The 27,933-nt window shown below is 36.4% G+C and overlaps 1 protein-coding gene and 1 pseudogene across 1 annotated transcript; one reads left to right on the top strand and one right to left on the bottom strand.

Annotated features, from left to right (window-relative positions):
* Positions 1 to 11,301: 11,301 nt before the first annotated feature.
* LOC116194778 lies at positions 11,302 to 12,633 on the top strand (annotated as a pseudogene).
* Positions 12,634 to 13,830: 1,197 nt separating this feature from the next.
* On the bottom strand, positions 13,831 to 27,426 carry LOC116194777 (protein TSS). Its single transcript, XM_031523664.1, has 23 exons — positions 26,642 to 27,426; positions 25,812 to 25,873; positions 24,803 to 24,895; positions 23,150 to 23,222; positions 22,526 to 22,843; positions 21,687 to 21,751; positions 21,454 to 21,585; positions 21,300 to 21,341; positions 20,696 to 21,214; positions 20,355 to 20,512; positions 19,425 to 19,926; positions 19,237 to 19,299; positions 19,044 to 19,145; positions 18,398 to 18,718; positions 18,046 to 18,138; positions 17,849 to 17,950; positions 17,610 to 17,714; positions 17,349 to 17,482; positions 17,067 to 17,250; positions 16,820 to 16,951; positions 16,563 to 16,675; positions 16,296 to 16,374; positions 13,831 to 16,204 (listed from the first exon to the last, which is right to left on the bottom strand). The coding sequence occupies exons 1-23, from the start codon at positions 26,709 to 26,711 to the stop codon at positions 14,294 to 14,296; spliced, it is 5,373 nt and encodes a 1,790-aa protein (XP_031379524.1). The 5' UTR covers positions 26,712 to 27,426; the 3' UTR covers positions 13,831 to 14,293.
* Positions 27,427 to 27,933: the final 507 nt, after the last annotated feature.

Genomic DNA, 27,933 nt, shown 5'->3' with positions numbered 1-27,933 from the left:
TATATTGCGAGAGCATCCTGAAACATCAAATTGCAGCTTTACAAGGATCCTACTTATTACTTTAATTTCTTGAGAAAGAGAGAGTATGGCACCTTATGACGCGATGATAAAGGTACAACTCATCAAGGTTGAGTACGGACTCTGGCTCGCAATTTCAGCAAGGGTTATTTCTCTAACTCACTATAGATGGACTTTAGTCCAACAATGATCGTGTAGGGGTTAATCTGGTTTATTGATTACTATTAGGTCCAAATCTTTTCACTGTTTCTACATTAATTCTAGTTAAGTTAAACTGCTTTGGCTATGTTTTTCAGATTTTAATCTCTGTTGGGCATTTCATTACTTCGCGCAATGATTCAGCAGTGGGTGAATGACACATGAGAAATATGAATATCTTGTTAGGGGAACTTCCTGCACCCCAAATTCATTTCACTTTACGTTTCTCCGTATTATATCTCTGGACCTCCTTTGTAATCGAAAAATAAAATTTACGTTTCTCCGTATTATATCTCTGGACCTCCTTTATAATCGAAAAATAAAACTAACATACATGTTGAGTAATCCAAAATATTAGTATAAGAAACTCGAGAGCTTTCTAAGTTGATGAATATCTAAAGGCTTAGAATTGCAGAAAAAGCATCTTATACATCTGTTGCATGCGCAATGTGATACAACTAAGAAATAAGATGTTCGGTATTCCAAATTCAACAACGGTTGCTGATTACACAGGTTCATGATGATTAGACGTTTGTCACGTTTCACCATTTTGCCCTAATATGTAGACATGAATAGAAGTATAAGATAAAATAGGTGGCTACTTTTTAAAAGAAAACTTCCATTTCCTCATTTTAAATTTTCATTTTCCTTAATTTGACCATGGAGTCTCCTTTCATCTTCAATCCATTTTGACATCTCCTAATTAACTAATCAAAAGACTGTGTAACGCAGTAACACACATCATTGCCTGTTGATTTAAATATCGTAGGTTTGATATCTAATGGGACTACATATAGTCCTTTATTAGTTATTTAGTAGTTCTCTTTTTTGTACTAGATTTTGGATCTCCTTTGTCGTTGAAAAAAATAATTAACTAATGTAACAAAAAAAATTAATTAACTAATTTAACAAATTAGAAAATGTCACTCACGTGAATCAGGTGAACTTCCGATCAAAACTTTTGGATAATAATTTATCAAAGTACCAGAATATCCTTCTTGTTATTCCTCATCTGTAGCTAAAACGAAATCGTTCTTGTAGAATTAGCCTCTCCGGGGGCTATTTTCATCAGTTTGGGAATGGTAATGGGTTGTGGTGGAGCAATTAGTAAATAATAATAATAATAATAATATTATTATTATTATTATTATCAGACAACGAACATACTCAACTTATTCCGCAATTAAATTTTATTTCAACATCAATTTGGTCTTTATAACGGGATATATTTTGAGCTAGTTTTAAACTTCTTTCCTATGAATTAAATTATCTAGGTAAAGAGGGAATATAATGTCGTATCAAATTATTGTTGAGGCCAATCAGTATGAACTGACTAGTGCACTCATAAATTAATTATTTTTTGATTAATTCAAAATATAATTATGGGAAATTTCAAAAATTAGAAAATGAAGCTGAGGATGGGAGATAGGGTGGTGGTAGCCCAATGCCGGCCACAGTAATCCCAATGAGGTCATTACTGCCATCAAAGTTGCTGGTGACCTTATTTTCTGCGTGAATAGTTAATGATCGCCTCTCTCTCCCCTTGAAAAGAGAAATAGAGAAAGAGGAATGCAAGAGACACGGCGAATGCCAGAGCCACCACCGTCTTAAGAAAAGTCACCGTCTTATCCCAATCTATATCCACGTCCCAATCTATTGACTTGTTTAACAAAAAATGCTTTCTAATTAATGAAATAAAATTATTAAAATATATTTTCTAAGATATTAACGAGATACTTTAAAATATATCAACTCATTGTAATGTAAAAAATAAAAATAAATTATGTAAAAAATTAACGAGATGATTTGAAATAATTTATCACATTTACTATTATAATATATCAACTTATTGTGCATAAAAAATTAAATATTTGAAATAAGGGTGTCATAAAATTTCATATCTCAATAATGTGTTATCAAATTTGTGTAAGTATGTAATATGGAACAACTAATTAAATACATAATGTACAATAAGTGAGACCGTTAATTGAAAATATTTATTGAAGCATTGAAAATTAATCTAATTTTATTAATTCATTCTCATATGAAACTTAAGTTCAATATTGAAAATATTTTATTGAGTTAAGAGGTAAATAAATATTTTAAAATTCAGACTAAGTGTTGGAAGAAATTATATATATTTATATATATGCATGTGTATATTAAAATGAACATATACATATACATATATTGACTGCAAATGATATATACATTACAAAGAAATTAATTGATAGTGTATTCAAGTTATAAAAAAAATCGTCCCGCTATATATTATGACATAAAGCTAGAATGTAAATTTACAAATAAAATAAAAATAAAACTTAAACAATGTTAAAAAAAATGATGCAAAATTTTATCCTAATTACCAAACTTAATATATGCAACATATCTATATTAATGGTTTATTTAAAAATAAGACATATATTTATTAAAGGATTTAGTTTAAATTATTATAATAATAACTAAATACTCTAATTTATAACATAAAAATTGATGAAGGTTATTATTTGTAAAATATATTTAATAATTAATAATTATTCATATTTTTAATAAGAAATTGGTGCTTGAAAATGTAAGTAATTACCATAATAAATGATATGAAGATATATGAAAACGAATCCATGCAACGCTCACAAAAAATGAAAAGCTAGTTATTCTGTATTTCCCCGTTAGCTATTATTATTCAGAGTCATTTCCTGGTTTGGCAGTGAGCTCCACGCGCTCTAACTCCGTTACCCATGTTTTCTTTCTATTTATATAGTTTACAAGCTTTTCGCTCGTGCCATGCACAGGTTTTCTTCTCATCCTTTTATCAATAACCTTTATATGTAACATATGAAGAGATTTTATTTAAATCTCCATTAAATCTTTAAATAAATTTTTAAGTATATTATATTAAATTAAAAATTCTCAAATTAATTTTTAAATTTATTTATGTATAAATAAATTTTTTCGATTTTTAAATTATTTTTGTCACATATTTTTTAACATTATATTTCCAAACAATAAATTGCAATACTAAAATTCTTAAAATAATCAGCTTGGATGTTTTATTTTTTATAAGAAAAAATATTTAGATTCTTGTATGGATTTCAAAGAAAAATGCTAAAATTGCTAAACACCTCACCATTTTCTTAACCCATAATCATTTACACAAAGAAATTGTAATGTTCTATATAACTATATACTAATATTACTAAAAGAATTAATAACAATATGTATGTATGTTTATCATCAACACTCAACATGTGAAAAGAGATTACATATCTGCTGAAAAACAAAAATCCACGGGCTGTAATTGTCTTAAAATAGTTAAAATAAATATTCTTTGTATTCTGAATGGTTAATTTTCTTGTCGCGATTGGTCTTCAAAATTTCAGCTTGGTGAATTCCAGTAAAAATAATAATAATAATAACAATTTCAAAATATATCTTTTAAAAAAGTAAAACAGACGAATGCAATCAAGTTACAATCATGGAAAATACTATAGACAAATCGAACTTACATGTACTATCTTGGCACTTGGACAAACGAAGATTTAGCTTCTCAGGCATCTAATAGAGCACCATGTAAAGTTACTGATTAAATCTGTGTACCAAATGTAAGAAGTAAAATGAACAATTTAAGGGAAATATTATACATCAAATTTATGCATCTTTAATAAAAAAAATCAACAAATAGTTTCACTTCTAACTCACACACTAAAGATCCAAATCCGAGGAGATTGTGATACATCTGTATTGGTCAAATCCAAGACTTCATTAATCTGGTGGTTCCAATTAAATGTTGATCACTCCGGTTGTTGTCACGGACTTTCAACCTGGAAAAAAAAAAAAGAACTTGAAAATTATAGAGGCAAAATCACCGAGCACATGTAAGTCTCCAACGAAAGTTTTCCAACAAAGGGACTGAACAACTCCCCCTAAAGTGCAGAGCTCTCTTGTCCATCTCAATGAATTACTCGATTTGCTTCCCTCTGAATAACAAACCATGAGATAAAGCACATTGATCGATCGGAGCTATGCGAATATATAATATTTTACCCACTAATTGCACTATAAATGAGATTTGAATGCCAAATGAGAAGAGAAAAAGGATGTTTTTTTCTTTTCGGTGCCGGCCCTTTTTGGGTAAGAGGGAAGACTGTTTAAATCTGTTATCTTTAAACTCCATTACTTTGTAATGGTCATTGGGTATGGTAGCATTGACCGAAAATTGCTCCTATCAAAAGGAAATAATCATTCCTATTGCAATTAACTGGGAACAGAAATCAGCAAATTCAAAAGAAGGTAATCAAGAGGAAAATTTTTAATTACAAAAAGAAAGTAATCAAGAGGAGAGAAACGAATTTGATAGCAATTTTTGGCATTACCGCCAATCGAATAGATCAGGTGTAGGTGCCTTCTCTCTCTCTCTCTCTCTCTCTCTCTCTCTCTCTCTCTCTCTCTCTCTCTCTCTTATTTATATTTGAGGTTGCACATCTAATTAATTTCGGAAAGATCCAATTGGGTATGTAGAAATCGCAGACAAAGGGAAATTACTGTGTTGAGTTTTATTCAAAATTAATGTGTTGATTTCTTTCTTTAATTCCTTTTAATCACCTATGGTAAGTATTGATTTCTTTCTTCAATCCCTTTTGATCACGTATGGAAATAAATTTAGCTTTTAATTTCTGACGTACCTATATATGGAAGAATTGACCGGGAGTAAATTATAAAAAATTACATTTGTAATTAATTTTGCCTTTGCCATCAATCGCTCCCCTTCGGAAATCTGTTTGAAGTATATATATTGCAAATTACATTTTTAACCTTATTTATTATTCGGGATACAACTTTATATTTATATATAGGTTTTAGGTATATAAATTAATGTTTCATAAAAAGGAGAAGAATTTCTTATGGGTAAGAGTTTTTTTTTTTATGAAGACTTCATTTCTTATGGGTAAGAGTTGGGTAAGAACCGGGGCATACGTAAATGTCTTTTATTTAATTAAATCTACAATATATAATAGGCCTTTATAACTATTCCATCCGATATGCATAAAACCGAAGAGAGCAATAAGCAACAGATGAGAAATCGTGTCATCTTAATGGTTAACTATCGTGCACAGTAAACAATCACGTTTCTCTCATGCGGAGCTCATATGCTATATTATAGTACAATTAAAATATCCAACTATATATAATAGTTTGTGTATTTTAATGTTGCGAGTTTCTTATAGATTTTGTGGGCGGCAATGAGATCATGACTTGAGCTTCACTTCATCAAGTACAATAATCAACCGCTACATATAAAAATCAAGCAGATCACGTAATTATGCATGATTGGATTATATAAATAATAACAATAGTCCCAATCACCAGCAAGTACGCACTTTGTTCATTGATCACGTGCAAATCAGTTTACAGATCTGGCAAAAAAAAATCAATTGAGAATTATTGGTAAAAAAGAAAAGTAAGGAGAAATTGACAAGGTAATTAAGTAAAGAATAGTCCTTGAAACTTGAAAGATACGGTGCAATTATTAGCATTTTTTTTTGTATCATGATTTAGAATTTATAAGCAGATTTTCTTTCTCGGAAACAAGATTAATAAATATTGATGGACCAAAGCATGAATATATATAAATATGCATGTCATGTTTACGTGTGAACTCAAACCCAGCTAATCATAGGTCCCCGATTAAATTGATCGACGAATAGGAACGACTGGTTTTGATAATGCTGGGTTCTCTTGAACCGAGTGTTAAGTCTTCTTTCACATTATGTTTAGTTGGTTCGTTGGGATGTAATTTATGTGGAAAAGAACTCAATTAGATTGAATTTGACAGAGATTATTATTAGATTCATCATGCGGTTTATATTATTCTTTTTTTTATACAAAGGAAATTCATGATCTAATATAATGAAAGAGAGAACCACAAAAAAAAATAATGAAATAGAGATCCTAATAGCTAATAAAGAGGTATGAATATAGTCCCACCACGAGAACCCAAGATATTTTAGTCACCAAATGATGGCATGAGTCACTACACTACATCCTCTTTATCTTACTAGTAGAGATATGCGTAAGTTGCACGTGCAATTATCAATTCCCTAAATTTCATTATAAAATTCACAGTTAGCAAAATCATATGTGCACAATGAACTCTAAATAATTTTTTTTATGAATAATAAGAATTCATTTATGAATGAAGAACAAAGTACAGGGATATAAGACACCTCATCATAAATGAGCTTAAAGAAAGAAAACGAACGACAAAAAAGAGAGGGACCTAATTAAGTGCACAAATCGGACGAAGAAGGAGAACATTCATGAATAGTAAGAGCCCACTAAGACCATGATGAAATATAAACAATGTAAACTCTATAATAAGGAAATAATATACATATATTCATATGTAAAAAAAAAAAGATAAATGGGGAAATATATCGCCTTGTTGTCTGCTCTTGAAAGTTTTTGAAAGAATCAAACTTTAGAATCTCGAAGTGGTTAGAGATAAACTTAGGGAGAGTAAAAAATTATTTTCTCAAATCAATACAATAAATATCAGTAGAGAATAAAAAGAAAAATACGAATTAATTTACTAAAAATAAATGGAGGGTAATGAAACTCTATTTTCTTTCAATATGGATTATACCATTTTAAAATCTTTTGTAAAGAAATTTTGATGAAGAGTAATTTCTTAATTGTTGTGTAAAGAGATGTTCTTTTATTTTTTTCTAGTCTCTTAATATTCTCCTAGTTCCCGTCGCTCGTCATAATGGAATGGTAATTAAGGACCAACCATAAATTAGAATAACCAAAAAGAAGATGATTACATAAATATGACGTAAAATAAAGGAAATAATACTTGTATATATATATATATATATTGGAATATATAAAATGGGTGCCAAAATAAAAATAGTGTTTTCTGGAAAATATGCGCAAAGCTGTGGTTAGATGAATAAATAAATATGTGCATAAATGATGATCAATAACTTAAATAAATAGATCAATATATTATAATTTATAAAAGCTGAAAAGTGCGACCTGGATTGAGTGTCCTTTTAGTTCTATGAGGCGAATTTCAGCATATGTTTTAGTTGGGTCAAATTCAATGAATCACTTCCAACTAATTAGTCCACATTACACGTACATATTAATTAGTTACTAATATTCTTCCTCAAATAAAATATTTACTCAATTATTGGAAAGGGCATCTCAAATATAATTTTTTTAATAAAATTCAATTGGTTAAGTACTAAAACTCATATAAATATAATGTTGGAACTATAATTCGATCGACTTTATATTTGTACCAAATGTACCGTGCAATGTATGTGTTATTGTCTAGTTAATAGTAGTAATAGAAAAGAAAATCTTTTGACTCATCTCCTCCTTATTTATATTTGTAGAGGATACTGCACTATGGGCGAAAAGCGCGCATAAAAAATGATAAAATTAAAAAAAATAGCATGATAGAACTTGAGATTGAGAGGTTGAGAGGGGAAAATCATATGGATGATATTGCCTTTCAATTTCTCTCTTTTATTTTTATTATTATGAGATATTTATATTACAAATAAAGGATATTTTCGGCATTTGAACTATCCAATAGATGAGGAGATTGTTACAAAATCGAAACTTTTGTTCAAATGATAGAATAATAGTATAAGACATATTATTCACTATTATGTAAATTTAACATAATAGTGTTTCTCGCGTGGGTCTAACGAAGAAATAAGATCGATCTTCAAGTAATCAAAAAAGAACCAGTTAACTTCTATGTATCTTCTAAAGAGACATCTATACTATTAAAATTATCTCAACTAATATATATTATTAAGCGAACTGCTATGTACGTCTTTCTTTTCTCACAAAGATAGAAGCATTTTGCTGTTTCCGACATTGAAAGGCGAAGTAATTAGAGTATACTAAGAAACAAATGCAGTAATTCACAGTTCATTTGTCTCTTTGAATATAGCCCCACCTTTTAAATGGCTCTTCGTTGAAGTTCATTTCTTTCTCAAAGGGAAATTCATTAATGATGATGTATATAAATATATCGAGCTAATCGCCACTAAACAATTATGCATGTAATATTAAAAATATAGACAGAGCAAACACGAGAGCGTTATATATCTAGCTTAATAGATAGTACAAAAAAACTATGTAAATTTTGTCATGAGGGAATTGATGAGAATTTAACATACAATTGGAACTCAAGAGGATCATGGGAAAACTCAGGAACACCAAAAATAAGTGACTGAATGGGTGAATACTTCCTCTGAAACGAATAAAAAAAAGAGAGAGAATCATTAGGCAACAACTTGATTGAAATAGCAGTGGTTAGAGGGGGGCAAACATGAGAGCAATACATGGGAGAAAGAAAAAAGAACAGAAAAAAAAATATACATTTTTTTTTAATTTGAGAACAATCGTTTACAGTGTTTACCGAGTAGGCCCTTTCAAATTTTCCTCCTTTTTTTTTTTTTGGGTGCTCGGGGTGAGTGGGCGGGGGAGAAGCGGTTGAAGCCCCGGTACATATGGGCTAATGTTTGATGCGGTACGTTGATTTTATTTCCCTTTTTGTTTTTACTCTTCTTTTATTTTTTTTCTTTTAATTCTGGAAGGGCACTTTAGATTTTTTAATAGTTGCACTACAAAATCATCTTGAACCTAAAACTAGAAAGTATTTTGAAAGAACGCAATATTTTCAGAATAATACAACAACAAAAAAGTACATTTTAGAATACAAAATCTGAGTGCCATTTTTACAAGGGGCACAATTATTTTTACCCGAAAAAGGGTAAGGTAAAATGTTCAGTCCATTTCTTATGAAAAGGACAATGCAAATTTGATCTACGGGTATAATATGTAGAATTACAAAAGTAGAGGAAGACAAAAGAAAAGTGTAAGATGTAAAAAAGCAAATGTAGGTAAACAAAAGTTGAGCTCCATAATTAGAATATACATATGTATATATAGAGAGAGAGTTAAATATAGACATAGTTATAGAGATAGATGTAATGTAATTTTTTTTATTGTATGTATATAAGAAGTTTGCATGTGATATATGAAAAGATACTTCTCATACATGAAAAAGTAGATGCGATTATATTTTAAAAGATTATAATTGAAAAAACATTTGAAGGGATGTAGATGCATGTTTTTAAAAGTTGAAAGGGCATTTTGGAAAGATAAATATGGAGAGACACAATAGTAAACTCCACACTTTTATTTATGTAATAGATATTATTCTTTTTTAGATGATACCATGAGATATTCTCAATTTGTTAATTGAGTATTTTTTTTGTTTGGTCATATGTTTGACTCTGGTAAAGATATGTTTCATGAACCAATGTGAATTGATTCAAGTGGTTCGATACTTATTTCGCTTTAGTAAAGTCTCGAATTCGAGTATTTGTGAATGCAGAAAATTCATGTTAAAAGAGTTTTACCTCTTAGTAAGCTGACCAGGTTTAACTGCATTAGTCGGGGCTCAATTGAATTTTTGAATACTATAGTTCATACAAGGAAAAAAAAAGTGTTTCATGAGGGTTTTTGAATCGTCTATGGATCAAGTTTATCGAAGTGAAGCGTAATTTGCCAAGGCACTGTATTTCTTGGTTTGTTATTTGTAATATTTGATTGCGTGAGCTTGGAATTATGAGAATTTGGGTTTCAATATTTTGTTCGCTTAATGGAATATGCAGACTACCGAAATTCTCGAGAATTTACACTTCAAGAGCTCTTGAAGTGTAAATTTAACAAGTTAGAATAATGCATAGAAGATTAAGCACAACATCCCTCGCCAAAACTGAGTAGAATTAAATGTTACCTCGAAAACGTGACTTAACATCAAAGAAAATTTTTTTATGGAAGGATTTTACCGATAATGTAAGAATTCGAAATTCATTAAAGACGCCTCGTAATTATAGTCAAATTATGCCTAAAAGAAGTTAGTGTTACCGAATAAGGTAAGAATCCGCGATTAAAAAATAAACTGGGTTATAAAATGTTCATTGGCCTCCGACGCTGCCGGCCAGATTCATGCCAGACAAATTATTAGATCAATTTTTCTCATTCATCAATATAAATATATAGAAAATAAAATCTCGAGGAGGGGACATTATCCGTCAAAAGTCAATTTTCTCTGGGGTCTCAGGACACGATTTATTTATTTATTTTCTTGCTAAAGGACACGTTTATTTTGATGCCCAAAATGAGGGGTGAATGTTAAAGCCGCGTCGCATTCTGCACTTATTATGCAATAATGATGTGGCAAAAAAAAACAGAGAAAAATATTCTTGGAATTTAATTGGTTAGATGGAGGCTCGTGTAGGGCTTCACCGTGTTTTATTAAGAATATTATTTAATAAATTATTGTTTTATCAATTCGGTGGGGGGGGAGATTTCAAATTACTTCCTAAAGTTTGTCCTCTGTCCTTATTTTGTACCAGAGTTCCAATTTGCATCACAATCCGTAATGATATGATCTCCAACTCTGTCAGGGTCATAAGAGATTTTACGGACACTAGTGAGTGCTGTAAGAAAAAGACTGGAACGGAGTTGATAAGATCTACCTTGTGATGGATGAATCATTGACCAAGTCGGTGGATTATCCTAATCAAAATATCAGCTTAAAAATTACCGAATAATTTAAGAAGACTTTACCTAATGACTACTCTTTTGGTAGGCAATTGGAGGGTTTTACTATCTACAGTATTAGACTGATCATGAGTGGACTACTTAACTCGTAACTTGACGTAGTCGAGAAAATTAACTACTTTTCCATTTGTAGTGCGAGGCAACTTTGCTTGTACAGAGGGGTATGGGTAAACACTAGTATCCACTTCCTCCACGAGTTCCTCAAGGTCTCTGGGGTTCGGACGGCATTCAACGCGGGATGCAAGACAGAATGTAGATGAACCGAGACGAGTGTAGCTAGTCGAGGGAGCGGATCGAAAAAGAAGGCAAATGACAGGAGCATTTTGAAATTTGACTACAGGATACTGCACCGTCCAATTATTCCCAAGTTCGTAGCAGCATCTGAAACACGCCTTGCTTTTTCCCATTATAAAAGCCACCACTCGCTCTCGATCTCATCATTCACAACCCAAATAAGCTCTTCTCCAGCCCTTTCTGTGAAGCTCAACACTAGCTGGAAGAATCAGTCCGATCCATTAGTCTCGATTCGAGCCCTTCGTCGGTCCAAGCTAGTGAGCTAGTTCCAGTCACTGATCCTATCAGTTGGGTGTTAACGAGAACTAACTAGCTAGAAGAAGAAAAGATGAAAGTTTATAGTCAGGTGAAGAGATATGCACTGTTGCTTGCCGCGAGGGATTCTGACTATGTGAAAAAGTGTATGGAGGCTACTTCAATGTTTTCGTCTCCGCCTTTGCGGAAGAAGGTAATGATAACTCTCTAACTAATTAATCACGATTCGCGAGCCACAACGAAGAAAATTACATTACGTGACACTTTCTTGCAAAGTATAATGGTAATGACGCATGTTTTCGGGTGAACAACAGGGGAGAGGTGGGATCTGTTCAGGGTGGTGGAAGGGGAGTTCCCGGAGATGAGCGAGTTGGACAAGTATGACGGCTTTGTTGTGAGCGGGAGCCCTTACGACGCATATGGGAATGACTATTGGATCCTCAAGCTCTGCTTCCTCCTTCAGACACTCTATGCCATGGAGAAGAAGGTCCTCGGCATTTGCTTCGGCCACCAGGTGCTGTGCAGGGCATTGGGGGGCAAAGTCAGGAAGTCATACACCGGGTGGGACATCGGTCTCAGGAAAGTTAGGATAGTGAAGGGCTGCTTACTCAATGACTTAATGGAACTGGACCAACAAGATGAGGAAACCGCAGGAATCCCGAAATCACTCGCCATAATAGAGTGCCACCAGGATGAGGTGTGGGAAGTCCCTACGGGTGCTGAGATCATTGCCTTCTCTGAGAAAACCGGCATAGAGATGTTCGTATTCGGTGACCACATTATGGGCATTCAGGGGCATCCCGAGTACACCAAGGACATCCTCTGCAACCTCATCGACCGCCTCCTTAGCAACGGATGCATCGAGAAAGGTTTCGCTGAAGATGCAAAGTTGGCCTTAGAGATGTCAGAACCGGACCGGAAGTTCTGGGAAAGGATCTGCAGAAACTTCCTTAAAGGCAGGATATAGATAATGTTTTCCCCTTTGATTTCTAAATACAAGCTGGGGTTTCTTCTTCTTGTTGCAAAGATTTGACTTTTGCTTATAAATTTTTTTTTTTCGGAAAGTGTAAGAGATTTTTCCTTTAAATTAGGCAGTTCAAATAAAAAACATACGTATACATATACTAACCCAGATTTGACAATTACCCAAAAAAAGGCTGAAAAAAAAAATCGATCGTTCGATACATGAATTAATGTATTTATCTCTTCCATTGATGTGTCTGAAGAAGATATTTCCCTTGGAACAATGAAAAATTCTCCTTCCGTCCCTCATGAGTCATGATTTGGTGCATACAAATATCTAGTTGCTTTTCAAGATTTGTGGTTGGGATTATGGAGGCAAACACAATGAGAACCGTAGGTGCAAATGAGATGACAGGGACTACAGAAGGAGGGTCAGATTATGACAAGTACTAATGTTTGAGGATCAAACTTTGCAAGGATGAATTCTGAGGGGGCAAGTGATGAATTGAATTGGGGGGACTTTGAAACAGATATCAAAGTTGAGGAAGCAATGGAAGATTTTATTCATGACTGAATTTATTAGAAGAGCAGCTGATGGTAAGATTTTTTTGAATTCTGGTGGCCTTCAAGTGGATGGTCCCATACCATAACCAACCCGAAAGTCTAGCGGACTCTTGACATTCGTACCTATGTGAAACCGGCGCGTGAATACCGGCCCTCAAAATCTTTCCATTTTCCTTAACAGTTGTTCCGAGTTTGAATCTTGAACTTTCTCTTCGCGATAGGATCTGCCACTATAGTAGTTCGTAATGAGCATCATACTATAGATTTTCCAAAAAGAATATTTCTGCACTAATCACACTTTTGAAAAATTAGTTGAAAAAAAAATGAAGAATGAAAAATGAAAAGAGCCTGAGCTGATCTCATTAAGCTAAATGCATCCACAAACAATTTGTGCCAACCTCGCAAATTGATGCATATCCCCATAAGAATCCTATTCCAACCAAATATACTTTCCCCCCCACTTCTTTGGGTAAGAAAATTTAAGTCAAATTTTACAACAGAGGTGGAGGAGGAATCATGGAATTGGAATATGAATTAGGAGAATAAGATGCATACGAACATGGTACCAAAGCCCAGACATCCATGTAAATATTCGAGGTCGAATATATAAGAATCTGTCCGCACCAGTGTAGAAATGCAAAAGGTTTGTATATGGCCAGGTCAACCAGCCTCGTCACCTTGAGATATCGACCGACCTTGTTGTCATGCCACTATATTGTGTTTCCTCTATAAAACATTTCTAGGTGATCTACTCGCGATTGATGAGGTTTGAAACTGATCCACCTAGAACCCTGTCTAGGATAGAATTTCGAATCTGTACCGAAGATGTAATGGTTTACCTTTCACCCTTCTTGCCAATATGATCAAATTGAATTCTCATTTACAGAAAGGAAATTTTGGACTTTTTATTAGTACTACAGAAACTTCCCACTGAACAATCCCCGAGTTACAACTTGGACAGTACGGTAACATGTTCAGAGGTTTTCTTTTCTATTGTTCCAACAAATTTTCCAAACTCATAATAAATTACAACACTGCAAAGACAGTAAACTGGAGAAATAATCAACTTTTGAAGCAAATTAGATCTAAATACTGTTCAAAAACAGATCCTATCAGCTCGAAAAGATCTTCTTCCGCATGATTCTTGTATATCTCTGTTTCTGCAGTGCAATGTCTAGAGGAATCCTGAAGGCATTCGCATTGCAGACTTTACCGATCATTTCCTCACCAATGTTGGAAATGAAAATAAACTATCTCCTGGTTTCCTTTCTCCTGCAACCTTTCCAAATCGACCTGTGAATATATGACTCCAATTATGATAAAGCAAATCCGTCAGTTTCCATTAACTTGTAACCTCGACAACATCAGCTTCAGTGTCACTGTAATCCCCCCAACACTTGGCTGGTTTCTCCTGGACTTCGGCGTGATCATTCTTGGGCATGTCGTTCTTCTTCGTGGTATCAGAGTCATGATCATGAGTTAAGTCCTTGGGCTTCTCCCCAACGTCTTCTGGGATTTCCTTCTCTTCGATTGAGTGTTTGTCCACCTCAACCTCGGACGCGGTTCCCACCTCCACTGATGATTCTTCAGCTATGTTTTCGTCACAGGTTTCAACGGCCACAACAGCCGATGATTCCACTGGAGCAATCACAAACCCATTTGGAGCAATTGGAGTTACATTGATAGGTGATGGAATACCATTTGGTGAGACCGGAAAACCATTTGGTGAGAGTGGCATCCCGTTGGGTGAGGCAAGGTAACTGTTGGGAGATACTGGGTACCCATTTGGAACCCAGGGTTGGCCGGGGACGAATTCCGCTGCGTGTGGATTCATGATCCCTGGAGGGCTAAAGTGGCTGTTCATCTCTACACCCGGATGGTCCCCACTACTGTGGAACGGTTTGTTGCGGGGAACCCGATTGCCTGCCCTATTGTAGCCACCAGACAGCCTTGGACCATAGGGAACCCTTGCCGTAGCTGACTGATGTGCCGACCTGCGGACTGGATTCACTGCAATCATCGGAGCGATATTTACTGGAGGGGGAAGGATGCCACCATGCTCCTTAAACCCTGGAACAGGAACTGGAACCGGAGCAGGAACAGACCCAAAAACTGGAACTGTTGAAGGGTTAAACGGGGGTGCAGCTGCAGATAATTTCTTTGTTATCTCCTTTACTGTCGCCTCATCTTGCTTGGCTCCAGTTGGTGAGAGCTTATTACCATCACCGCTCAGTACATCGTGTGAAATTTGATTCTCGTCTGCAGTCTCCTCTTTCTCATTTGGACATTCCAACACTATGGCTTCACTTCCATTTGGACATTCCGTGCTTTCAGAACTAGTTGAAGTCCTTAAGCAACCTTCTGTTGGTTTTTCTGCTGGTTCATCACTTCTGAGATCAGCAGGTTGCAGGTCTTCAGATACAGGTATATCAACGACCTCTACTTTCTCATCTGATGTTGCCGTAATAGTAGAATCCCCAGGTTTATCTTTTTCTTCTTCCACCGGTTCTTTAGTCTCTTCAGCCTGAGAGACAACCATCTCTTGGACCACTTGCGGGGTTTCTTCTGCTGGAAGGCCTTCCTTAGGCAGCTGGTCTGCAACCGCCTTTACTATTGATCCAGGTGGGGCCAAGGCAACTTCCTTGTACGAAAAGGGTTTCCCTGCAGCCTGAGCACTTTTCTGGTTCCCTGACGGAGTTGTAGGTTTTGGAGTAGCCTGATCAGCAGTACCAGGAGAAGGGTTAGGGGCAGCTGGCTTCTGGTTTGGGATCTTCTCGGTCCACCCAGTTTGGTTAACCAGCTTTCGGCTATATCCAGGGCTCTTGACGAATTTCTTTGGTCCTGGTGAAGGAGATTCGCTAGAGGCCGTCCTAGGAGAGGTGAAATTCCCATCTTTCACCCGGTATTTTGAAGATGAATACTGGGGCACATTCATAAAGTTCGTATTTATCTTTGCCAAACTTGGCCTCCTTGAAGACTTCCGAGCAGCTGGAGATCGACCTTTCGGGATCGCCTCTTGCCACCCTTCATCAGACGTTTCATCTGGCAAGGTTTCTTCAGTTACAATGATTGCTGGTTCTTCTACCTGAGGAGGTTCATCTCTTTGCTTCTCTTTTGAAACCTCGGGGAGATTAATCTCTGATTTGTTTTCCTTGTCACTTGAATTTTCCACATTATTATCAGTAGGCGATAAAACAATATCATCTGTCTGATAATCATCAATGGACTCCCAGTTTTGGCCTGCCTTCTTAAGCTGCATCATGTATACTCGCATTTATCAGATCAAATTGACTTTGGAGGGATCGTAATGCACCTTAAATCTGATCAAGAAAGTTGTTCATTACCTTTGCACGAGCCTTCTTCTGGGCATCTCTTGCTTTCATGTCTGCATCAGGCGCTATATAGTCTAAAAGATCCGAGACACTGATAAAAAGCAAAAAGGAAAAATTAGCAACTGCCAAATGCAAGAAAATGAAGAAAAATATAAATTAATATGTAAAGTTATAGCCCATGATCATCCACTATCAGGATGTAAGGAAAATTCGCATGACAGAATCTTCAAAACGAATCATTTGAGCATGTACTTGACCAGTAGGTGCAACAATTGATACCTTAAATGACCTTTGCTGGAGATTGAGGCATCAGGCTTCGGTGTACCATTTCGAGCAGCCTCTTGCTGCTCAAGAGCCTTGGATTCAAAGTATTCGAGCCAAGCTGCAGCATCCTACAGATTTGAAATCACAAGATAATACTTAGAACCGAAAAATACACTTTGCCCCCTCAAGATTGTTCTTGCTTCAGCATCAACAACATGATATCAAGAGCATTCAGGAAGCAAATGTTTCTGGGAAGAAAGTGTCAGTTTCACCTGTGTCCTTAGATCCTCAGACCCAAGTTTGGCCTGCAATATCTGCAGGGTAGTTTGTTCGTGCTGGACGCTGAGGGAGTAAGCCTCCATCAGTGACAATGCAATCGCAATGGCATGGTAGCTAGCAGCAGTCTGCAAGAGCGGTAATCGGAAATCAAGGAAGGTTAGAACTGTTTCTTTTGATCAGCAAAATTCATTATTGCTCACAAGATATGATTTCTGTAACACCAAAGTGAGAGTGACAGACCTGTATGTGGTCCGCTCCAAGGAGTCTTTGATTGCACTTGAGAGCCTCATGGAGATACCTAAGGGCAACATGAACGTTCCCTAAGCCTTCCTCCATCATGGCCACATTAATATAGGTGGCAGCAGTGTTTGGATGAGATGGCCCACAGGTCAAGTGCAGTAGATGCAGAGCTCGATTTACGTATCTAGTAACCAAGCAGATCAAAAAACATTCGTTTTATTCTTCCGGGAAATAAAAGAAAGCATGAAAGAAAATGGAAGCTCATGGGAAAATGTTAAATACTTGAGAGCCAATTCAGTGTGCTGGAGCCGGTAGTAGAAAACAGCAAGGTCGCCATAGCTTTTCATCGTGTCGGGATGATCAAGACCGAGCTCTCTCTCATTGATATCCAATGCTTTTTGCTGGTATATAGTAGCCTATTGAACACCAGCAAAAGGGAGTTGTAATACTCCGACATCGAGAAGTCACTAACAGTAATTTGGCCCTCAATTTCCAATAGCAATTCAGATGCATATATACAAGTAAGCGTGTATATATGCATACCTGGTTAAAATCACCAGTGTGGTAGAGAACTACGGCAAGAAGACTGTATGCTCCTGCAGTCATTCGATGGTAGGGACCGCAGACAGAGACAAGTTTCGACAGTGCCTGCAAGAACTTACAAGAAGCATATTGAGTTCAAATTTCTAAATTTACAGAAAGAAAGAAATTAATAGTCACATAAATGGCACTGATAAATCAAGAAAACATTAAAACATTGAAAAGATATGTCGATTCCGTGCCTTAGTGCCATAATTAACAGCATCTTCCAATTTGCCCTTGTCAAGTGAAGTCTTGGATGATTCAAGGAGGGTCCGCCCGTCAGCAGAAGAGCATGCAACATGCTGCAAAACAATGGGGAACAAACATTTGTACTTGAATTACATGTAATATTATATTATATCAGTTAATGGAAATGCAAGGATATCATGCTTTTCACCTTATAAACAGGAACCATGCTTATGATGTCCAATTTCCTAAATGGAGATGCAGAGTCCATGTCATAGTCCCTGGGGACGAGCTCAAGCCCAACCTGTCACAGACAACTAATGCTTAATAGATGAAATGACCCGTAAATAATTCTTCGAACTTTGGATAAATATTATCAGCAGTAAGCCCCACATCTGATCAGATAAAGCTATAGGAGCCCAATAGTTGATGATTGATTAACTATCAATAAAATGAGGGACATGAACATTTGGATGATTGGATCCGTAAACCATTGCTCTGCCCATCTGGATGCTTCATCAAAAGTTGACATAGAAACTCAGTGAGAAGACGAATCATGTTACCTTGTGGCACAATCCACGAAGAATGGCAAACTTCCTCAGATCCCTGCGGCTTTCATGCTTCCATCCCCATTTGAACCTCTTCAATAAGAAGCCTTCCACCCACTTCCATTTCAACTCGTCATCACCAATGCTATCTGCATCGGAATTCTCACCGGATGCAGTACCCAACAGTACATTCAGACATGAGGCGACTGAGGCTGCCAGGTCAGCGACATTGTCGATTGCAGCAACAACGGCTTGCAGGATGTGCTTGTAAGCCCGGACAACCATCTCATGTATGCAGAGAGACTGCACATGAGGAAGGTTGTCTGCAAGCTCTACCTAAACAAGCAAAGGAGTAAAAATGAAAGGTATTAATGCTCAAAGTCCGTTCCATCTTGTCACTAGTTACGCAGCTTACTCCATTATGTTGCTTTGCCATTCCGTAGTGTAAGAGGAGACTTCCATTTTTCTTTCAGAAAACACATTTGAAAACTTTATCTGCTGCTTCTGCTCTTACTGTGGGTTCAAACCGAAATTCCTTTGCTCATTTTGAGCTTAAAGTTCTCTCAACTTCAATGCCAAGCATCCAGTAAGACAAAAAGATGTAATCTAAAGTCTGTCAAAAGCACATTAAGAGGAAGAAGAATGATGAAAAGCCATTTACCACTCGCCCTAACGAACACATTTGCAATCCCCTTGTGTGCATAAAATCTGTCAATGTCCTTCCATCAACTGGTGAAAGCTCAAGAGAGCCAAAATCTGCCACCTATTCAAAGTACAAAGAACAAACAATTCAGTAAGTCTCTTGGAAAGAAAATCACTGGAATCCAGAAAAGGAAAATTTAATGAGGACAAACCAGTTTCGGAAGTGCTGTATCAGCATAATATTTGTGTGCCATATCAATCAACTCCTCAGGTGCCTGCACGACCATAAAAAGCTTCGTTTTGAATATCAGATGCTCAAAGTGTGTGTGTGTGTGTGTGTTTGGGGGGGGGGGGGGGGGGGGGGGGGGTTGCGGTAAAGTACCGTAAGGATCAGACTAACCTTAAGATGGAGACCAGTTTCTGATTCTTTGAGGCGAAGATAGGCTGCCTCAGGGAGCACCTCTCTCCAAATCTTCTCTTTCTCTTCATCTTGTTCGTTAGTATTTGATTTCTCATTGCTGTCACCAGTATTACCCGTTGGAGAATTTCCAAGGTCAGTTTTGCTGCTTTTATTGTCAGTTTTCTTCTTGATCTCCTTTAGCAGGCCACCCTGCTTCCCAAGGCCCTTAACAGCGGGCTCCACCTTCGCTTCCTCGGGTTTCTTTGGATCATCCTTCCCAGAAGCTTGGTTCTGCAAATGCTGAACCCAACAAGCTCCGAGCTCCCACCTGATGGAATTATTGGACTTAGAGCTCTCTTGCTCCAATTTCTCCAAACTTTCCTTCAAAACTCTTCGTACTAAAGACCTTGCCCCTCTTAAACTTTCGGACTCTGCGCTTTGTGACCTCTGCAGGGGATTTGATGATTGAGGAGAGATCGACTTGTGCAGGAGCATCCTCAAGCTGAAAACGAAATTTGAAATGAGCACTGATAGTAAAGAACAGTGATGATAAAAGTAGGACACTCTGAAGATCTGAAATACCAGAATGAACTAATCTGAAAGTCTAGCCAGGCAAAGGAAGGCATGTTTATATTATATACACATAAAAACAAGAACGCTCCTCATCATGCATCGGCTAGAAAGAACTGCAAACCATCCAACTCGTGAAAATGAACAGATGGCAGGCATATGAGCTGGCATCGAGACTCAAATACCAGATACGGCAGGATAGAAAACTGTTATAACATGCAGATTTTAGATCTTTTTGTAGATATATAGCATGAACTAAGATAAATTAGCATCAATATCAGATCAGCATAACTCAATAGACATGCAACTCTTGAGGATGAAGCACTAGTCCTCATTCTGATTAACAAATTGCCCACTTACCTGTTGACATTTAAGGCATTTGCACCACCTTCTGGCTGGTCTTCGATGTCGATATCTTGGGGAATAGGATTACTTTCCCAGTCTACTTTGGATGACACTTTGACGACAGCTGTGAAGCCACAGTGCCTGACTACAACTACGCCTAAAGTCGATGTGTCCTACATGATCGAATGACAGGAAACTCTATCAGAAGAATGCAAACAAGGCAAATTCTTAAAATTGTCATATTGATGAAATGGCCTGAGGAAACACCTGAGTTATCAATACTTAAATATGAGGAGTCACTTGACCAAAGTTCTAGAATATAAGTTCGTTCTTATTAAGAAAAAAGTCTTACTCACGTGAACAGTTGCACTCTCATCAGCAGTTATGCCCTTGAGCAAGTTCCTCCTCTCAAGCTCCTCCTGAGACAGTCCCAAGACCCGACTTCCGTCATTCTTGCAATCTAACTTTGTGCTCGCATCGGCCAAGTCCTTCGTCACCTTAATAATCAAATCTCCAACTCTTTCTTCATGCGAAATTGGACCATTCCTCAAGGCGAGATCGCTGTTCTCAACGAGACTCTTAATAACAGAGACGGCTCTGAACACAGAAACATCAACAAAAAGGCTGTGGAGCAAGAAGGCCTTCCGGTCACGGACTTGTCTCTCCTCCGCGGTCTTACAGGGCATAGCAGCCAAGATTGCAAATTCTTTGGCCCATGGCCGGTTATCATGCTTCCCATCTCTTCCATGTCCGCCTCCATTTCCACCCCAGTTTTCATCTTCCACAGGAAGTGGCGGGAATGTCGACGGGTTATCAGCAACAATTGGTGGAACCACCCAAGTGTTTGCCCGAAAGCCATATGGCAGGTTCCCAAACTGTAGCAGTACAAGGTCGCTTATCAATCATCTATTCAGCATTTCCTTTCAGTGCTTAGATGAATCAGTGGAAACGACTACTTACTTTGTTATGCTCTGTGAAAGCTTTCATGAGCGCTTTGTATGCCTGCAGTTCAAGTCATAGTTTCGATCAAGAATTGTCTACCAAAAAGACATACCACAAGTGCCATGGAAAAAAAAAAATTCTACGACTTGAGAGATCTGAGCAACATTATTACGGCATCAAAGATCCGGCTGTTCTGCTGCAACAGTCCCACCAAAGTGTGGCTTAGAAGAAGCCGTTTCCCGGCAGGATAGAATCCTTTTCTTGAAGCAACAATCGTCATTGGCTTCCCACTGCAAACTCGAACCTGTAGGTAGATCGCAACCACATTAGTCTCGACAACAAACTGTCTCATCACAAAACAAACATAGATTAATCAGAGAAAAGAGATGGATGTGGAGTGCTTACATCTATCTGAAAGAAATCATCCTCTGTCTTGTCCTCAAGAAACGGCCGAGAAGATTTTCGTATGTCTGCAAATGCAATAAAAGCCAAAACATAAGAATCAACAAGAGCTACATTTACAATTACATAGAAGGAAAAAAAAATTATCATTTACTTCTCCAAGATGGCTATATACATGAAAGAGAAATTGAAGCACCAGAAACATTTTGAATTAAGATGTGAAACTTCTATTCCCGCCATCAAGAAGCTTTTGATATGAAAGAGATCGTTAGCGTTTCTCGTCTCGCAGTTCAATGTCAAACCGTGCTAACGAGTATTGACTCAAGAACATTCGTAACTTACAACGCCAGAACTTCCTACTGATTACCAAAATAGTTGATGAAGATCAGGTTTGAATCATCATGCCGCGCCGTGACCGACATAACAATATGAGTATGTCTTAGACACTCCTAAAACAAGTAGAAAACATTTCTGGCCAATTAATGAGTCCACCTAGTAATATCTTCACAGTTGATGAACCATAGCACGGTCATATTACATGGTCATTGCAGTTATGTAAATAAATATACATTTATAACTTCAAAGGGGTATTAAAGGGCATAATAATGTAATAGTATAAAATCCTCAACTTGTACATGATTTTTAGAAAATATTTTGCTCCATATATATATATGTATGTATGGAGGACCGTGTCAAAAGGTAGATTTGAGATGGGATTCATTTAACATAGATAGAGCACAAATTAAAAGAGTCGAAGCTACAGGGTGAATTGAAAGACAGGAAAAGTTCAGGGACCGAATTGAAATTGCTTAAAAATCCACAGAGAGAGAGAGAGAGCTCACATTGTATGGGTGGGGTGAGATGAGAGAAGGAGAAGAAGTCGTAAAACTGCCCCAGCCTCGGCGGCGGGCACATCGACATCGCCGCCGTGTCCGCCTTCTCGCCGCCGATCTTCCCGTGGATCTCCAAGCAGGAGCCCTGAGCCGCGGCCGAATCGGCATCGCTGGAGCCGGGTCGATCCTTCGAACCGGGTTCTTTGGGGCTGGACCGGCCCGGGGTCTTGGGCGAGGGGGAGGACGAAGCGCCGAAGGAAGTGGTGCAGGCGACGATGTCGAGGAGCCTCCGCGTGTGGGCCACCGCAAGCTCCTCCGTATACTCCTCTGTGAAATTTAAAAAAGAAAAAACGAAATTAAATTAAATTATATTATATTATATTTTTGAACCAAAAAAATTATCATAATATTTTTTTAAAAAAAAAAGATGATTAAACAATGACAAAGTCCTTTATTAGTGAGGAATTTCTAGTTTCAAGTGAATTGGCAATAATAAAGAGAATTTATGGGTCAAAAATACTTAAGGTATCAAAGAAATTTCAAATATTTGTTGAAATTCGTAAAAAAAATTCGGTATGCCTTGATATCCGAAAGTTCAAAATGTCCCGACAACGGATTTTATCGATGATTTACCTTCTATGATGGTGAGGTGGCAGGGTTTGAGACTGAGGATGTCCACGGAGTCTTTAAGCCTGGGACCACGGACCTGCTTGGCATTCAAAGAGAAACTTTATTATGGGATGGGCTAATCGAAATAGCTGATAAGTCATGTTCATTGTTTCGCTTAGTCACGGTAGCGTCTAAAGGATCCGTAGCCCTTCTTAGTTAAGGGCAAATCGTGGATGGTGAAACCATATATAGGTAGTGTTTTTTCCATAAGGACTATTACATTTGTTTATGGAATGGAGCCACCCCTATATATTTATTACTTACCTATAAGATTTTCCAATTCCTATACAAGAAGCGTGGAAAGACCATTAAATTGAATGAATGAATCAAATTGAAAGCAACATGTTGATCTACTTCATTTATTGTAAAATCATGGAGAAGAGAGGGGCCATGCCGTTCCCAAAGATTTTCTGCAACTATTATTGGATCGTGTTCTAGCTCTGTGGACCTCAATTATCCCAAAATAGAGATCAATTGTTTTTTTAAGAAAAAATTAATTTATAACAAACTTTTTCTCTAATTTCTGTTTGTGCAATGGACTTCATATCTCGACAGTTTTCTTTGACTCGCATCTGTTGATTAGTTAGATATTCTAAAATGTTTGGCAGAGAAAATAAGAATTTAACGTAATGGAATCGCTTTCACTCTAGAACCAATGAGTCTTGAAAACGTACTTTTAAGCATAATTTTTCATATTTTTTATTCCTCATCTATCTACTTCTCTTTATCAATGAATCTCGTTCGTACCTTAAACAATAAATAAATGTTCGACATCTAAAATCCTGAGGAGGAAAAAAGAAAAAAAGAGGGGCCCTAGGCCACCAGGTAGGAGGTTAGTGGTGACAAATACAAAAGGCCAATGGTCCCTTTCAGTCGATGACTATTCCAAGTCTCCGACAAGGCACCATACCAAAATATGCACCTATGAAAGGGCAACATTATCTTGTCAATTTGCCCCCCACATTAATCTTCTCCATAATTATTTTCCCATGTCTCCAGCCCCTCATCCCTCTGCCCTGCATGTATCGCATATTGCGTATCATACTCCGATTTGGATCATCAACGCTATGCGAGTCCATACATAGGAGATCAACCCCGATTGTCCCGACAAACGTCCTATGCAACTACGTGCATTTTTTTCGTCGACCAACTTTTTTTTTATGAGTTCAACTTCAAGATAGTAGTGTTCCGTTTGGTTTCGCAATTAAAATTATAAAAATTTTAATTTTAACTTTAACTCAACACACTATACAATAAAAATACGCATTTTTCAAATTAAAAATTTTAACTTTAATTTTAATTTAACACACTATATAATTATTTATCATTTTTTATAATCAAAATTAAAATTATTTTAACTTTAATATCAAATGCACCGCTATGAATTCTCCAAGAGAGATGGGCGGTGAATTTTATTTTCACCGTTACAATTTCCGAGTTGGGATTAGCCCCAAGTAATATCAGACCTTTTTGTCCTTTTTGGGCATAAATCCCATGAGTACTTCAATTCGGTTGGGACTTTAGAGACCAAACATTTATGTTGGGCCCACTCCACATATTATTAGCAAAAAAAATAATATAAAAAGAAAAGGAGAAATTATTACGCGGGTGATTTACCTCGTGAGATAAGGAGAAATTGGTCAAATGACATGTCTCCACGTGGACTGCCAACAGCTTCCTAACATCTAAGATCCTGTCCGTAGATATACCCTGCAATCATAGGAAAAAGACAGATTCCTTCATTCACGTTGTGCCAGATATAGTATTGAGCGAACGAATATTAGTCGTTGGTCGCGAATGAGTAACTCGTTGAAGAATAATTATCGATCGGAATGAGTAACTCGTTGAAGAATGATTATCAATCAAAATTTTCATTTTGGGATCAACTGTCAATTTAAAAGCACTTTAATTGAGTTCTAATCAGTCACTTGAATGAGTAGTAATTCTCAATATTTGTTATCGACGAGTAGAGCAAAGTTTGCAGAACTTTTTTGGAAATGCCTCTAAATGAAAGGGCAAACCTAAATAGTGTCTTTAAATGGTAGTTGATTTGCAAATTTTTATTTTCTAGCATAATAATTGAATTTTCAATTAATTGAGCTTTTGCAAAAAATTTAACGGTTTTTTACTCAATATACTTTTTACGAGTATCGATGTAAAAAATAATTATTTTTGAACTTATTAATATAGAAAATGGGTAATTGGCTTCAAATCCTATAATTTTTATATGGTTAACCAAGAAGGGTTAAGGGAGCAGCTAATATTAATGTACCGTAGCGTGCAATGTACTTGCCTTTTTTTTTTATGAATAATATACTTGCCTTTTATATATTGTGGATTGCATTTAAAACAACAATTTCTCAAATTTGGAAAAAAAAAACTAAAAAAATTGAGAAATAGTTTTTTTAATAAAATAAAATAATTTTTTTGTTCGTTTTATTATCATATTAGAGTAAAAAATGGCATCTATGATGCATCCATCAATGGAACAAGACTGAAAGTTGTACAAGATAAGAATAACCAAAATGTAAAATGAGGAGAATATGTTATGTGCCCGATTCTCTCTATGGTTTCTTTTTAATACATGTGACAATGTCTAAACAATTTTGAGAAAGTTCGAATATACCTTGAGCATTACTTGAGAGTCATCCGGCGTATCAACAGTTATCTCGACCACGGTTGGCAAAACTGCAAAGAATTACAAATATAAACAGCTTGAATAATTCATATAGTTTGATTTTTGCATAATGCAGTTTCATACTTCTTTTTCCTATAGAAGTGATGCAACTTCAACTGGATAGCAAAAAAAATAATTTAATTCAAATTTTTGAAGAGGAAAATATTATTGTATAATACTTAAAATAGTCGGAAATAAATACGAATATCCAAATTAACGAATTAGCTTAAAAAAAATTTAGAATATATATAAAAAAGAAAAAGAATTCATGGAAAGGATAAGATAACCTTTGAACTATATAACGTATCCCATGCGAGTATTAGATATAAAAGATATTACATTTATGAATATGTAAAAAAATAAGCTGAAATACCAACTCGACACTCACCACTCAAAATATCTGCGAAAGAAGACGTATGCTCTTGGAAAAAAGTCTCGAAAAATATGCAACTAAAGAATATTAAAGTTGTAATAGATTCCGTCTGAAAAATTAAAACTCGAGGTTAAAAATTACTCAGTAAGACCAGATATTCAAAAACAAAAATGGAAAAACTAATGCAACAACAGGCTTTTTGGTTTGAGATATAGTTGTAATAATTTGGCAGAATGAACCAATCAACTTTTTTCAAAGAAATCGGAGGACATCGATTGGATGAAGAGGAAGATAAGAAATGTGAGGTGAATTGAAGTTTTCAAAAAAAAAATTTAAAAAAATGAAAAAAAAAAGATGAAGAAATTAAGGATTCAATTAGATATTAGAGGGAAAAGAAATTACGGACCTTTCTCTTCCTTCTTCTTCTTCTCTCCCTTGGCTTTGTGCGGCTTAGCCTTTCCGGTCTTAGGGGCCATTTGTGAATGGAAGCTGGCGAGTGGCTTTTAAGCCCTTCCCCCACACCTCAATCCCTCCTTTCGCTGACTGCACTTTCTATATGAACCAAACCCAAAATTTTTATCGAAACTTTTTATCGATAGAAAAGATGACTTGCTTTGCTCGGGGGTTTGAATTCTCTAAGCTCCTCAAAATTCAGCTTTGACCCAGGTGGTGAATTTCACTCAAATGACGAATGAAATAATTAACATGAGTATTGCTGGAAAACCGATTGGAGTAGTGAAGCAAGAGCGAATCCCCGCAGAAGAGGTGCTCTTTACATGGCGAGGCGAAGCGAAGGTTGCTCAAGCACCAAACCGAATCGAACTGAACTGAAATGACTATACTACACGCTTCGTGTCTGATAGTTTATGATGGGGAGCCCAAAGACCAGAAGCCGAACTGAACTGGAATGGAATGGACTGGAATGAATAGAAATGAATCGATTGGCGCGGTTGGTGGATATGAGAGTGTGTGGGGATGAAATTCTAGGAGAGGGAGTTATTGAATGTTTATGGAGATAAAGTGAAAGAGATAGAGCGAAGGCGGAGAGAGCTTATTAGAGTGAAGTAAGTATCATGAAGGAGATATAAGAGAGAGAGAGAGTGTGAGAGAGAGATATGGGATAGGATAAGGTAAGCCAAAGGAAGAAGAGAGGGAAGCTTTGGGAGTTCTAAATAAACCATTGGACACACGCACTCAATCGAGAAAGGGGAGAATGTGAGGCCTTGGCGATTTGGGGCCTCTCATTTCTTTTTGGTTGCTTCTTTACCCTTTAACACACCTCATCATCTCTCTCTCTCTCTCTCTCAATCTTTCTCAAGATTTGTAGGCTTGTCATTGGAAAAAGGTAGAGCCAGGAGCCGCTAGCTTAAAAGGTTATCATCTTCTACACATATTGTCTAAAACGTTTTGACTTCTTTTGAACATATGGTACGTGGGAGATTTTCTCACTTACAATCGGCGTGACCGACATCGGTAAAAGTTGCGGAATCGACTCTCCTTCTATTTTATATTGTGGTAAATGTAATATGCAAATTAGGGGTGTCTCTCGATTGTGCCGGAGAATGTTAATTAATGTAGATACTATAAGCTAGAAGGGACCAGTGGTACATATGTCGTGCATTTTCGTGCATGCATAGGTGAGCTATATATAATTATGAGATTTGGTACTAATCACATTATCTCTTTTCGATTAATATC

The sequence above is a fragment of the Punica granatum genome, chromosome 2, assembly GCF_007655135.1.
Source record: "Punica granatum isolate Tunisia-2019 chromosome 2, ASM765513v2, whole genome shotgun sequence".
NCBI lineage: Eukaryota > Viridiplantae > Streptophyta > Magnoliopsida > Myrtales > Lythraceae > Punica > Punica granatum.
Note: the sequence above shows the minus strand (reverse complement) of the source record. Positions and strands in the feature narration are given on the sequence as shown.

Coding starts and splice junctions, on each gene's coding strand:
- LOC116194777 (XM_031523664.1), bottom strand. CDS start 26,711: ATGGCCCCTAAGACCGGAAAGGCTAAGCCGCACAAAGCCAAGGGAGAG. Junction 20,513..20,695: donor ATGAGAGTGCAACTGTTCAC/GTGAGTAAGACT, acceptor TCGATCATGTAG/GACACATCGACTTTAGGCGT. Junction 16,205..16,295: donor AGAAGAAGGCTCGTGCAAAG/GTAATGAACAAC, acceptor TACATGATGCAG/CTTAAGAAGGCAGGCCAAAA.